At 36.0% G+C, this 15,843-nt stretch overlaps 1 protein-coding gene across 6 annotated transcripts; it reads left to right on the top strand.

The window, feature by feature from the left end:
- Nucleotides 1–1,099: 1,099 nt before the first annotated feature.
- LOC114409327 (glycerophosphodiester phosphodiesterase GDPD4-like) lies at nt 1,100–15,825 on the top strand. Of its 6 annotated transcripts, none has more exons than XR_003666026.1 (12): nt 1,100–1,489; nt 1,694–1,791; nt 1,966–2,026; nt 2,609–2,689; nt 2,893–2,985; nt 11,593–11,682; nt 12,960–13,087; nt 13,184–13,332; nt 13,583–13,656; nt 13,988–14,093; nt 14,176–14,248; nt 14,792–15,825. XR_003666026.1 is itself a non-coding variant. In XM_028372744.1 (8 exons), the coding sequence occupies exons 1-8, from the start codon at nt 1,265–1,267 to the stop codon at nt 13,350–13,352; spliced, it is 945 nt and encodes a 314-aa protein (XP_028228545.1). In that variant the 5' UTR covers nt 1,100–1,264; the 3' UTR covers nt 13,353–13,574. The 6 variants fall into 6 exon arrangements, 1 of the variants encoding a protein (XP_028228545.1); XR_003666025.1 differs by having other exon boundaries at nt 13,960–14,093; nt 15,582–15,825; XR_003666024.1 differs by having other exon boundaries at nt 13,960–14,093.
- The last annotated feature ends 18 nt before the right edge of the window (nt 15,826–15,843 follow it).

Here is a 15,843-nt window from a genome sequence, read left to right as displayed (position 1 = left end):
TGAACTAAGACTCAATAATATTTTTTTTAACTTTCAAATCTTATAAAATTATTTAAATAATTTAATTATTTTGTTGAATAATGTTTATTTTATGAGATTGAAATTTTTATACAAACATTAATATAAATCTAATTGGTTAATACATTTATTACAAAATAATATTTTTTACTCTATGTTTAATAACTTCATATACCAAATTTTTGTTGACTAATATGTATATAATATAATAATGTTATATATATATATATATATATATATATAAAAGTAATAAATATATTAAATTTTATTAAGACCATTTTGATTATAAAAATATCTTTAAATTACTTCATCAATAATACTATAAATTGAATATATTTTTATGATAAAGACCATATGTATCTTTTAACGATTTTTTCTATAAAAAAGTGTAATACCACCAAATAATTTTTTTTAATAAGCACGTCACTAAAAAGTGTGTCTTTGTTTGTGTCAATTGGCATAATTATTAAGTAGATCCCAATCTAAATAAAAATGTGATAACTTTTCAAACATAGAAATAAATAAATTAAATGACTAAGTAGAATTATATAAAAAATATATTTTTTTATTTAGAAATTAAATATTATTAATCAAATAATAAATAAGAGCATTTGTTTTTATTTTTTTGATCAAATATATAATTATGCAATGATTGACTTAAATTTAAAATATAACTATCTAGAATTGAAATTGGAATAACATTAATAAAATATATTCTATTCTTTAAAACATATAATTATATTGTAAATTAAGAAAATATATTTTGAAATTAATTTATTTTTATAGTTTTTCTAATATGTATATGACATGTAATTAGTAATATCATTACAAATCCTATATGAAGTACTATATAAATAAATGTATATAATATATAGTCAAAGATTTGATATATTTATGTAATATTTTGTTGTATTTATATAAGATGAATGATTTATTTAACAGAAAAATTTATGTTTAATTTATATTATATATAAATTTTTCTTGAATCAATATTGTAAGTGAACTCTGATCAGTTGATGTACATTAGTCATCGTGTGACCTAAAAAGAAATGTATATATTATACATGGATCCTTCCTTATTCTTCCTGAAAAAAAATATTATGGGTCCTTATTATAACCTTAATTAATGAAGTAGTTTTGGTGGTGGTTTGCAAGTAATAAATAAATTGATACATCGACAAGACTGTGTGTTGCCACTGCTCTAAGTTGCGTGGATCGAAACAAAAGACATAGCAATAGAATTAAGATGCAGCAGAGTTCAAGATCACGAAAAGCGGCATTGAGAGTCAGAGTTCCTTCGCGGAAGCTCATGATTCTCTCTCTCGCCATTTTCGCCATTCTCCCTCCCATTTTCTTCCACTTCCGCCTCCGACGCCTCCAACAGCTGCAACTCACAAAGTGCCGTTGGCTCAACGATCCTCCTCTAGTCTGCGCCCACGGTGGCGATTCCTCCAAGGCTTCTCCAAACACTGTAACCCTTCTCTTTCTTTTTCCTTTTTCATTTCATGTTATTATGGTTGGTTTCTAATAGGAAATATAAGGTTGGTCTAGTGCTGAAGGGAGAAGAAAAGGGGAGAGATCAAGGGTTCAAATCCCCCTCTAACAAAAAAACTAACTGAATAAAAAAAATGGTTGGTTGCTATTTGCTAATTTCTTCTTCTTTCCTCGCTCGCAGATGGCGTCGTATTTCCACGCTCTTCAGTCTCGCGTCGACTGCATTGAGATCGACGTTTCTCGTTCTTCTGACGGAGTTCTCTTTGCTCTCCATGACAGGTACTCTTGCCTTCCTTCCGTCTTTCTTTCTCAACATTGGGAAATTTCATTAAAATACTACTACTTATGCCACGCGCTTTGACAAAACACGTTTTGTTAACTTAGTTTTATTTTTAATTACTGAGCAATAGCGTTATAACCACTTTGAGATTAATTCTCACACGATGCAGGCAGGGATTTGCAGCGCTTAAATGGAAACACTAGTTCTAAAGTTGGTTACATGAACTCAGAAGAGGTGAGACTAGCACCTTTCATTTTCTGACCACTCAAGTTAATAATTCTATTATTACACTCATTGTTGCAAGCTCATTTTTATAGATGAATGACTGTATTAGTATGATATTCTTTTAATAAGAGATTAGTCACCTACCATTTTAATTAAACCAGTTGCTGATTGCTATGAAGAACAAAAAAAAAGGTGTACTTTAACTAAACCTGTTCGTCAGTTGTTTGCTCAAGTGTTTAGGTAGTATTGATGTGAAGTTTTTGATTCATCATTGCCGCTAGAAATTAGAATTGTTTTACTGACAAAGAAAGCAATCCCTCTTCACCCTTACCCTAGAAACAAAATAAAGTAACCATTCATTTGACATAAATATAATCCCTCAATGGTAGTGGAAATGCTTTTAGCAATCTTGAAATTTACATTTAATATAATGTAGAAAAAAACTATCACGTGTGATCGTTTCACCCTAAAACTAGTTGATACATACATTTTAAAATCATTTCCTTTTATCTTTCTTCCCTTACTAAGAATGCTTTGAGATTTTAAAAAGGAGTAACATTGACTAAGATTGTGTTCAGTGTATTTCTGTAGATAAGAAAGCTCAGTGCTTCACATCAGTCTACCTCAAAGTTTACTGATGAAAGTATACTTACAATCCAAGATGCTCTGATGGTATGATTCCAAGATTCAGGAAATGCTCTTTCTTTTCTTTCCTTTTTGTTTTCTTGAATAATTTTGGATCTATCCCTTTCACCATATTTGTATACTTGCTTTCTTTGATTGTATTCTTTTCCTCTTATTGTTGACAATTATCTCTTTTCATGTTCTTTCCATGTTTATATCTTTTGACTATGGCTCCACTGTACTCTTTTTAGTTGACTGCAAATTCAGTACGACAGATAGTTCTAGATGTTAAGGTTGGACCCCCGTTTTATGAGAAAAAGCTTGCCAAAGATGTTCTCTCTATTGTAAGTATAATACTTCCGTTCCTTACTGTCCATCTACTGGTGATTTTCAGGCCCTTTTTTCTTTACTGTCTGGCACAGTTACTGTATAAAAGCTTTAGCTTGCCCTTGAGTTGACAGCCTTCTGAAAGTATGTATAAGTGGCATGATAAAAAATTCCCCTCTATTGCCCTTGTGGGCTTTAGAGTTGACTTTTGGGATCATATTTATTTAACCTTTTCTAATGTTAAATTTTGAAGACTTGTATAATTGTATTTGTTGTAGACTTATTTCCTATAAATATAACAATATGCTTCAGGCCTGAGGATAAAATACAGTTTTTCTTCCTGATCTTAAGGAGTATTACCATAAACTTAACACACCAAGTTTAAAACCCTACAACAAACCCCCTTATGTTTTTGCATTTAAGCGAAAATGTTTGTTTCTCTGGTATGATGAATCAAACTCCTCCCTTCCTCTTTGAACATTCAGATAGGTTGAGGATCTGTCAGAGATTACAAAATGACGAGGAATTTAGCTATAGACTACACTAGGTTAGAGTAAAATATCCATTGTATTATTCATGAACCCTTTGAACGGTTAAATACAGAAATTCAGAGTCAAGGTACACAATGGAATATTACAGCTGTCTCCCACTACTCAACAGCTGTAATGGAATACTCTATAACTATATCATTCTTATCTGAAATCTTTGAATTTAGCTGGGGTCTTCGGATTACGTTTGGGCCTTGGTTGTATAAGGGGCTATCAATACTCCCGGTCTCAGAAATGTCTTTGTCCTTAAAGACAGTTGTGAGAGCAGGTTGAGTGGTGTTGGAAGGTCCGGGAGTGCATTGCCGCCCTTGGGAGTCCATAGCAGAAGTGCCACATGGAGAGTCATTAATGGTTGGTAATGATGGTTGGTTAGGAATGAGAGGGAGTTGGAGAGCCCTTGTGAATTGAGGAGTCTATCTCTTGCATGCAAATTTCATTAGGAATATTAAGAGATGGAAAAGGGGAGGGTGATGGAGGATTCTGGCCCTTGTATTTACGAAGGAGGCTCACATGGAAAACTGGATGAATCTTGGCTGTCTCTGGTAAAGCAAGCTTGTAAACAACTGTGCCAATTCACTTTTCTACTTGATACAGTCCACGGAAACATCGAGATAGCTTGGAATCTCATTGGGAACGAACAGAGGACTGATGATAGTGTTGGAGTTTCAACCATGCCCATTCACCTACGTCGAAAGAAATGGCAGTGCAACGGGTATCTGCTTGAGCCTTTCATGTATTGCCTGCTGTGATTCAAGTTTTCCCTCACCGTTTTTATAATAAACTTGCGTTGCTGCTGGGAACAGTGGACATTTGGCAGAGTGGTGTTGTGAACATCATAATCCGCAATGGAGGGAGGGCTGTGTCCATACAAAGCCTGGTATGGTGATATTTGCAACACTGAGTGTTTGGCAGAGTTGTACCATTGCTCGGCCAAGTGAAAGAACAAAAACCATTTGTGTGGAAAATCGGCAATGAAACAGCGAAGATAGGCAACTAGAGTACGATTCACTACTTGTGTTTGACCATCGAATTGGGGATGGTAGGCGGAGGAGTATTGAAGTGCCATGCCTTGGTGTTTGAACAGAGTGCGCCAAAATTTTCTTAAGAAAAGGCGGTCTCTGTCACTGACAATGGATTGAGGCATGCCATAAAGTCTGCAAATTTCAACTGAGAATCTTGCAGCCAGGATCGGTGCTGAAAACTTAGAAGGTAATCCCACAAATGGGCAAATTTTGTAAATCTGTCCATGATGACCCAAATTTTTGTATGGCCTCTTGAATTAGGGAGATTAGTAATAAAATCCATACTAATGTGTTCCCATTGTATATGAGGTATGTGGCTTGGCTTGCACATACTTGGATTGCTAACAAATGAGGCACTGAGTTACAAATCCCTTAACATCTTGGGATATTCCAGGCCAAAAAAGGATGAAGCCAATCTAGCTAAAGTAGCTTTGGTTCCTGAATGTCCCCCTTCAACAGAACTGTGGAAGGCATTCATGAGAGTCTCCCTCATGGATTGATATTTGGGTATAAAAATTCTGTTCTGAAACAAAATTAACCCTTTTGTGATTTGAATGTTTGAATTTGACTGTGCCTCTGCTTCATATTTCTGCATGTGATTCTGTCCATCTGGGTGAGTCAGAAAGTGTTGTTGTAATTCTATTAAAAGATCTGGGACAATGGAGGAGACTGTCAGCAACATGGAAGGATCTGTTGGGGTCTCCTTAGCATGAATTGATTTGGATAAGGCGTCTGCTACTCGGTTATGTAACACCCTCTACCTCGATATACATATTTATATAATAAAATACTTGAAAATATGAAATTATGTAAAATGAGATTTTATTCAATGAACATAAAAGAGTTCACGTGGGTAAAAGGTTCACATTCACTTCACTATTACATATAAAACTTGTTTGGAATATTTTCATCTCAACACATCATGCATTTAAAACAAAAACTCATGCCCCAATGTCACATCCTATTAGAGCATTATGTCCCAGCATCCTGTAACACGAGGTTAAGTCGTTCACCTAGTCATCTGCTCCCACGAACACAAGGTTCGAGATCATCACAAGATCCAAACACAAACAACACACTGAGAGTGAGTTATCACATTTCTAAATAAAATACAGATAAACAAAGACATAATTAAAATAAATTATAGAAGTATTTATAACATAGCTCAACTTAATACAATCCACATTACTTCACCACTTTATCATTTAAAATTCATTTTTCAATTACCATTCACGTTACACATGAATCAAACACTCGAGTCAAGACGTAGCAACACTTATCAATTTCATAATAAACAATTCACAGACGTTATGCAACATTTATACTTAGACTCAAGCCTACATGCAATGTGGTATCATGTCAGTGAAAAATCACACTGGGGTGCTTAGGAGTATATAACAAGACACACCACACAATGAGTATGTTAGATCACTCTCACTGAGTAAAATCATAAGGTGCAGGGTCATTCTGTTTTGCGAGAATGCTCCAACCATATGAGATCAACATAGGCTTAAAAGAGCACTCAAATCGAGTGTATTTACCCCCAAGGCCTAGACTCCAAAGAATCCGTGCACCTTTCTAATTCAGGTCCAATCCTTAAAATAATTTTTGCACACAGACACTGCTTATGAATTATACAATACGCACAACCTCACACTTATGTTTCAAACACGTTTAACACATTGCACTACAAATTTAACACCTTAGGTTCCTAATTAGGAATCCTACACTTTCCGTTTAATACTGCACATAAACACTTTTCTCAAGGTAAACACCAGTCAGTTTATTGTATAATTCATAACCAAATTTCACGTCCATAATTTTAACATATCACAACATCACAATCCACCATCACATATTTATGTGTATCTCATAACTCAACACATTCAATTTATCCATTACACATAATTTCAATCACAATTTCATGATCTCAATATAACAATTTATTACGCTAATATAATAATTTTGTCCAAAATACAAACAAATTATACGAAAATGCTTCTCACAACATGAGGAGTAAAACCCCTCAAACAATTTCACATGATCATATAGGAAGAATTACAATAAAATAAACATCTCAAAATAAACCTCAATTTGATCCTCTAAGGATTCTTATACATGTTCTCATTACTCCTCAATTGTAAATAACTCATCTCTTACCTCTAAGCGGACTCACAGGTGAAGTCCGATAGTGATAGCGGCATCTCTAGCAGTTCCGTGAGACTCTTCAAGTTTTTCCTCTGATTGTTCTGCTAGGATTTTCAAACGTTACAAAGAAGGAGAAAAGATTGTAGCTTCCATTTCACTGTCAACGTGTGAGACCAATTTCTCTTGGCAAAAACATTATTTCGCAAATCCCAATGGTGAGAATGTGAGAAAATGAGTTCCATAGGTGGTATCCAAATTTCAGGACGATCCAACGGTTAATGAGTCTGGGATCGTAGTTTTACTAGGACAGGTTTGGGTGTATGCTAGAAAAGAGAAAGCTCAGTGTGAGAGACATTTCTTCTACCACATACATTATCTCAAAAATCCCAACGGTGGGTGTGTGCGAAAATAAGTTTCAAATCTCGTGTTCAAATTTCACGACAATCCAATGGTTAACGAGTTCGAGATCGTCGTTCTACTGAGACAGGTTTGAGTGTATGCTGGAAAAAGAAAGGATTTTGGAAAAGAAAGAAGGGAAAACGGATTTGAGAGGAAGATAGTGTAGAGACGTTTCGTAAATGCAAAAAGTGACCTATTATGTCTCTATCTATAGCTAGGATACTCTGGGCCTATTATTTACTCTATTTTTTTTTTATTTTATCATTTTATTTACCTTAAAAATATTATTTTAATTAATAAAACTATTTCTCTTATTTATTTAATTACAAAAAGCTCATTATTTTCCTAAAATTCTATTTATTTTAAATAAAATCATTTTTAATTTATTTTATAAAAAATGAGATGTTACAGGTTATATTGCCCAAGGAAAAAAATAATCTCATAATCGAACCGCAGAAGTTTAGTAGCCCATCTATCTTGTTCTCGAGTATGCCACCCTTGAGAGAGTAAGGGCCTTCAAACTCTGCTGATTTGTGAATATTCTAAATTTGTTGCCAATTAGATAATGGTGCCATTTTCTTACAGCATCTGTAATGGAAGGCATTCCCCTTGCGTATGTAGAAGCTAGTTGCATGCGCAGGCAAAGTTTCTTACCGGAGAAGTTGGGTGACCTAGTTGAGAAAGGACGACACCAATAGCAGTGGTGAACACATCTGTTTCGTCATCAAAAGGAAGAGCAAATTAAGGAAGCTGCAAGACTGGAACAGTGGTCATAGCTTTTTTTAAAACTGTAAAAGCTGATTCGGAATTTGTATTCCATTTAAAATTTGAGTCGCGTAACAGATCCATGAGGGGGAACACGAGCTTAGCATAATTTCGTATAAAGCAACAATAAAACCCTGAAGTGTGGTGAGGGAGTGAGGGGGAGGCCAATCCAGAATTGCTTGTATCTTCTCTGGGTCTTGTTGAACCCCCTTGTTGGATGCAATGTGACCCAGGTATGCCACAGTAGTCACAGCAAACAGACACTTCACTGAACTTATCAAAGAACTGGTGGTCCTGTAAAAAATTAAAAACCAACGCTAGGTGCTGTAAGTGATCAGTTTAGGAAGAGCTGTAAATCAAAATATCATCGAAAAACACAAGCACAAAATGTCGTAAATAAGGCCGCAGCAGATCATTCATTGCTGCCTGAAAAGTGGCTGGGGCATTAGTGAGGCCAAATGGCATCACCAAAAACTCGTAGTGTCCCTCAAACATTCGAAAGGAGGTTTTGTGTGTATCTTCTTGGGCAACATGTATTCGGTGTTAGCCTGAGTGTAAGTCAATTTTTGAAAAAATGGTGGCACCGTGTAACTCATCTAATAATTCATCCACAATTGTTATAGGAAACTGATCTTTAATGGTAATGGCATTTAGGACCCGATAGTCTGCACAAAACCTCCATGTGCCATCCTTTTTTCAAACCAATAAAACCGGGGATGAAAACGGGCTATGGCTGGGTACTATGAGACCCTCCTAGACCATTTCAGAAATGAATTTAGTCATAGCTTCTTTTCGGGTGTGAGGGTAGTGCTAGGGTTTTATGTTGACAGACTTAGTGTTTGGTAATAAAGGGATATGGTGATCGTGGGTGCAGGGAGGGGGTAGACCTTGTGGTTTGCTAAATATGGAAGCAAACTGGTGAAGGAGAAGTTGAACGACTGGGCTAAAAGATGTAAAAGGGTCTTGGGTGGATGGAGTGGTAATGGTATCTAGTTCGGACTGGGTATAAGTAACTAAGTGACACGAAGCAATGGAGTCTTGGTGGATGAAATGACAAAATTGATGGAAAGTAGTTGCTGTTGGTTTGAGGGTAGTGTTACCAGTTAGGGTAATAGGGCCTCCGTAGTGAGTGAAAGTCATACATGGGATGGAGAAATCAGAGGTAATGGGACCTAAAGAACTGAGCCATTGCACACCCAAAACCAAGTCAGCACCTTGGATAGGAAGAAGTACATGGGAACCTCAAAAACCTGGTCCTGAATCTCCAAGGGAACCTTAGAGCATAGTCCCGAGCAATAAATGTGATCACCATTCCCTACCATCACTGGAAAAGCAACAGTTGGGGAAATGGAAAGGTTCAAATGGGCAGCGAGTGCGTCTGGGTTGCAAGATGTTATGCAAGCTTCCCGAGTCAACTAATACAATCATGGTTTGGCCCAAAATAAAGCCTTTGAAATGAAGGGTGTTAGAGGAAGGTAAACCCATAAGGGCATAGGTGGATAGTTGAAGATGATGGGTAGGTTCCTCTTGTGGCTCAAATAAAGGCTCATGTGGAGGCATGGGCTGACAAGTTGATTCGACAGGATCATCATCCATAAGCAACAAAAGAAACTTGGATGCTTGGCACCTATGTCCTGGGACATATTTTTCTTCACAGTAATAGCAAAGGCCTTTGGCTCTCTGTTCATGGTATTGGGCTTGGGTTAAGTGTTTAAGGGAAGGGGTGGCAAGGTGGGTGGTGTTAGACGAAGTAGCAGGGTAAGGAGGTTTGGGGTTAGGTTTAGGCTTGAAGTCTTTCAATTTGGCCTCCACCAACTTGGCTAATCCGATGGCATGATGGATGGAAAAAGGTTTAAGGACAGCCAGTTCTCAACGAATGTTAGGAGAGAGGCTGAAAGGGAAACAGTTGAGAAGCGTTTCTGCATTTAGTCCGAAAACACGGTTAGAAAGTTTCTCAAAGCGGTGTTGATACTCAGCCACTGTGCTATACTGGCGGAGCTTGAAAAGCTCAACTTGGTGATTCTCATAGGAAGAGGGTCTGAAACGAACTTCTAAGGCATGGGTAAACGTCTCCCAATCTGTGAGTTGATGGTTTTGTGCATCCATTTGAACCAACTCATGGATTCACCTCACATATAGAATGCGGTCATGCAAAGTGCTGCTTGGGGGGAACTTTGTAAAGCACAAAATTGTTCAGCTTGGAGCAACCAGTTAAAGGGGTCTTGGCCATCAAAGGGATTGAGTTGAAGTTTTGAAAAACAAATGGAAGGGTTAGGGGTGGTATTATATGAAGAGCCACCAATGGTGGAGGAAACTGGTTATTAGAACCAAAACCAGCAGTATTATGAAGGTGAGAATGAGCTTGTGGAGAAGGGGTAATATTATGCATCGTGCCGTCAAGACCAACATGGAAAATACGGGGTGTGGAAGGGGCCCCCATTAGCACCTAGTGGATCGTCCAAATTAGTGGCAGGAGTGGAAAAGGCAGGTAATGTGGCCACCTTGTCAGCTTAGGAGCTGATAATACTTTAAGGCGTATCACAACGAGTGTCCATGGCAGAATGAAGCTGCTCATAACGCATAGACTGGTGCTCTTGCGTAGCACTGAGTCTATCGTGCAGAGTCTGTCGGACCTCCCCGAGATTCGGTTTGGGAGGCATGCGTGAATCAGAAAGCACCAATGATAGGTTGGAGATCTATCTGAGACTACAAAATGACGAGGAATATAGCTATAGACCACACTAGGCTACTAATTAGAGTAAAATATCCATTATATTATTTATGAACCCTTTGAATGGTTAAATACAGAAATTCAAAGTCAAGGTACACAACGGAATATTACAGTGTCTCCCACCACTCAACAGCTATAATGGAATACTCTAGAATTATTTCATTCTTATCTGAAAATCTTTGAATTTAGTTGGGGTCTTTAGGTTACGTTTGGGCCTGTGTTGTGAGGATAGGGCCTTGATTGTATTACGGGCCTATCACATTCCCTCCCCCCTGTTTCATGGATTGGAAGCAAAGCAGAATGCATTAATTGAGCAACACACATGACAAAACCTTTTCTCCCTTCTTCCTTGTCTTTCTTTAGTGTCCTAACTACAATGTCTCCTCATCGGTCGTCCAAGACTACCATGACTTCAATCTCTAAAATATTCCTTTGGGTCAGTGTTATCAATGGTGGATGGTGGAAGGCCAAAATTCCTCCATATTAACACACCATTGCGGCCTATGGCACTGCCATTGTGGGCCTCCCTCCTCAAATTGCCTATGGCGTTTGGCAAAAAATCACCATGCCATTCTTCCATGGCGCCGCCATTTAACAACACTGCTGTGGGTCTTCAATATACTGGGCCTTCTATGGCTTGAAAATAGAGAAAGAAAGAAAATAATGAGGTGGTCTTATTGGTGAAATAAGGGTGAACCTAAGCACAATGGTAAGGTTGGTGTTTTGTGACCTAGATGCCATGAGTTTAAATCCTAGAAATAGCCTGGGGGTAAATCCTCAGACTCCTCTGGATGAGAGCCTTGTGCACTGGGTCACCCTTTTGGTCTTATTGGTTGAACTGATAGATGTTGGTGAACCTGTTGCCATCAACCTAATCCTGTTAGGACTCATCCCTCTCCATTACATTTGTCCTGGTCCTGTAGCAAGTCCTTAGTTTTTCTTCAAAATATTTATTTTTTTCTTTTTGCAGCCATGTAGTTTCCATGTGTCAAAACAATATATCTGTTTCAGGTGGAGAAGACGGAGTGCAGCAACTGCCTCATATGGGCTAAAAGTGACATTTTAGCAAGGGATGTAATTAAACTCTCATCAGAAATTACAGTAAGAAGCAGTTTAAATAGTTTTGTTTGCATGCCTTTTTCATTTTTTGATGTCACTATTTTGGCATATGAAAATCTTCTGTTGTCTTGTATGATAGCTTTTCTTTGATTATTTTTTTTAGGCTTCATTTCAATATAAAATGGCAAGAGAAAAAATGATTTATTTTCCTAAAAATTGATTGGCTGGGGAACATGGAACAAAAGATTGTACAGCTTTTGGCTGTATTAACTTATACGCCTAGTTACTTAAGCATTGAAATTTTGGCCGTTGCAAGCGATTTATTATAAACACTGAATGATAATTAATGCTTAATAAGATAATGCTTCTGAGAGTTGGTGTAAAAGTGGTGTGCAAATAACAGAACCCTTTCTACAAAGCATGGAAAGGCCTAGGGCAGGTCTCAGATATCCATGCTGATTCAATGCATTGAGTCTTTATTGTGAAAACAAAGCCATCAAGGCCATCTATGCATTCTGATAGTGATAGTTTCGCTGCAGCTGCAGCACTGAAGTATACTAGTTTTGATTCTTTCAGAGAATGGAAAATTTTACTATACATAGGAAGCTACCTTTCTTTTTTTTGGATAAAAGAATAAATATTATTAGAGAATGGAGAGGATTAGAATAGAGACCCTCCTAGGATGAACCAAAGAATTGAAAAAATAAAACCTAACAGACAACTGAACTGGTATAGCACACCTCTGCAAAGCCCGACAGTCTTTCCACATGTCCAACAAAGGAACCTTTCTAAAAATAGCCATGAGCTGAGCACCTCCAAAAACCTAACCTTAAAAATTCATGCATTACTTCCATGAACACCTTATAACAGTGCACATTGCACACTTTGAAAGAGATTCCTTCTTTAGTCATCTCAAAACCTCTTAAATAGCAAATGACATGAGAAAGTGGTCCGAACTGAGTCTAGAACAACCAAAAGTATTAGTCTAATCCACAAGTAAATGACTAGCTGCATGAATATAGAAGAACTGGAGAAGAGTAAAGGAGTTATAATGATTTGGGCCCATTTTGGTGGTAATCAAAATGGTTATTCTTGTTTGGAGAATAGTTACGGAAGTGGAAATAACATTTATGTTAACTGACTGTAAGTCTTTACCTTAATTGTGCCTAATTAATTTTTTTTATAATTGTATCTATTAATGACAAGTTGTTTGTATCATTACGAAGCTGCAAGCCCTGGAATTGTATTATAGATGTGTTAATTTTACGTGCTTTAATGTCCACTTCAACTTCCACTCAGTTCAGTCTGGGATGATGCAGGTTGGCTACATTGTTATGAGGGATCCTTCTACTGGAGCTAGGACAAATTTGTTGAGAATGAAAGGTGCTGAGGTTGTTGGTGTCTATCATCCACTGATTGATGAAAAGCTTATGAAAGTTTTGCACTGGTAGTATTTTTTATTAAAGCATCTAGCATCTGGCAGCTTCTAGCATGAACATGTGGTGTATTTATTATTTACCACATTTTGCATTGTGGTGAACAGGAGGAACAAAAAGGTGTATGCCTGGACAGTTGATGATGCAGAATCCATGCAAAAGATGTTGTTTGAACATGTTGATGCTATTGTTACGAGCAACCCAACTGTTCTTCAACGCCTAATGCAAGATATCAAAACACAATGTCTTGAAGAAGGTTATTCATTACCACGCTAAAATTTGTTTCAAGAATTTTAGAGATGCCTTCTATGTTGTGATTATTAAAACTCTAATCCTTTGTGTAACCTCCATTCTTCTCTTGGTTGCAAATTGATACTGAGCTGGGAAAAAGGATGAATATAGGGGTTGGACCCTTGGCTTTAGGATGTTTAATGTATCTTTAGGTACCACAATCATTTTGTTCTTAAATATAATTCTTAAATATTAATGCTATTTGTCGATGACAGTACTGACAGCATAGTGGAGGACACCAAGGTTTCTTGGCATGAAAGTATGGTGGATATGACACCTAGGACATAACGTATACTGAGCGATACAGTAAATCTGAAAAATTATGATAGCTATAATATGAATAATAAATTTAGTACGAAATTAATATTAATATAGCATACAAATCATAGAAGTGAAAATTGAAAATTTAAAAATGTGGCAGTTATTAGGAACATAATAATATAATTTATCTATGTACAGTGACATTACCTATTTGTGCCGGTTTGAGCTTTAAAAAATAAAAACAAAATGTAGAATGCAGTTTGGAGTGTTGAAAGTGCCCAACACGGACTTGGTTATTATTTTGAGGTGTTTGTGCTTCCTTACTTCCTAGGTGATTAAGCAACAAGTATCTATTGCAGCAACAATATAACATGGATTGAAGACGAGAAGAAATATAGGAGAAATTGGAATTTTGGAACCCACGTTGAAGACAAATATAGTCATATCATCAAGGGGAAGAAAATGGTAAGGAATAATTCTGATCGAGTGATCACCCATTTGTAGATTTTTTTAATTAAGACTTTAAATTTTGATGCAATGGTCACAGGTGTGGAAAATAGGAATGGAAATTTCGGACCTTAGATTGAAAATGTCACTATTAAGGAGAAGAAAATTTGAAGGTAGGGTCATCAAAACCCTTTCACTTGTGTTTTTTTTTTATTTTTATTATTATCAAAAACTTAAACAACTTCCTCCTTGTTAACCTAAGACCAGGGTGGACCCACGTTGAGGCAGAGTGTGTCTATAGTCACACCAGAATTTTTGAAATTATAATTTTAACTAAAAACTTTTTAAGTTAGTTTATTAAATTAAAAATATTTAGTAAAATTAACTATTATGCTAATTGATAAATAAAAAAAAATAACCTAAAGAACATGTAATTATAACAAAAATCATAAGTTTTAATTTTTAAGATAATTTTTTATACTTATTATTTTTTTAAAATATTAAATATTTACTTATGTTAAATAATATAATGTTAAAAATAATGTTTTTTTTTTATAATTACACGTTCTTAGTTTGTTTTTTTTTTTTTTTACAAAGGCTACATGTTCGTAGTTATAAATCAGTACTAAGTTATGATATCAAAATAATAAACATATAGTATTAAAATAAAATTTTAATGAAATAAATATATAACCCAGAGATAACTAATGTAATAGGTTGTACTCCGGATAATAACTTTATGCCTGCTCCTACGATTCAAAAGGACGAGACAAAAATTGCTTCGGGACAAACAAGTATCTCAATTTGCTAAATTGATTGAAGAGGGTCAGATAGAGACTGGTAGTAGATTAAATCAAGAATCGTCTATTACTAAAGTGGGTGACACTCGTTGGGGTCCCCACTTTAGGACTTTCACTAGTTTGATGACTATATATGGTGCCATTATTGAGGTACTTGAAGAAGTCGGGAAAGATACGTCATTTGAAAAATATGGTGAAACTATGCTTTTACTAGATGTGCTTCAGTCCTTTGATTTTATTTTCATGTTATACCTAATGGTTGAGATTTTAGTATTTACAAATGATTTAAGTGTAGCGCTACAAAAGCGTGATCAAGATCTTTTGAATGCTTTATCACTTGTCAAAGCCACCAAAGAAGAATTACAAGAAATGAGGAATGATGGATGGGAAGAACTTATATCTAAGGTTATGGAAAATTGCAATAAACATGATATTGATGTGCCTGATTTGGATGCATTGTATGTGCAAGGGAAGAAACCTAGACGACATGCTACCACTTCTAGTGTTTCTAATTTGCATCATTATAAGCATGATTATTTATTTAGTGTTTTAGATTTGTAGTTGCATGAGCTCAATGCTAGGTTTGATGAAGATAATACTAAACTTTTACAATGTGTTTCATGTTTGAGTCCCTCATCATCATTTGAAGCTTTTGATGTGAAAAAATTGTTGAGGATGGTTGAACTTTATCCAAATGATTTTGTAGATGTGCCGGAAGTGGTGGTGCGACATCAGCTTCAGAATTATGTTAAAAATGTTCGATGTGATCCAAAATTTGCAAAGTTAAAAGGACTTTCTTGTGGAAACAAAAAAGTGTAACACATTTGATATAGTTTATAGGCTTCTGAAGTTGGCTTTAGTCTTACCGGTAGCAACTGCAAGCATGAAACGTGTTTTTTCAGCTATGAAGTTTTTGAAGAGTCAGCTATGTAACAAAATGGGTGATCAATGGTTAAATGATCGTCTTG

This window comes from Glycine soja, chromosome 4, assembly GCF_004193775.1.
Source record: "Glycine soja cultivar W05 chromosome 4, ASM419377v2, whole genome shotgun sequence".
NCBI lineage: Eukaryota > Viridiplantae > Streptophyta > Magnoliopsida > Fabales > Fabaceae > Glycine > Glycine soja.
This window is presented reverse-complemented; position numbering and strand designations above follow the sequence as displayed.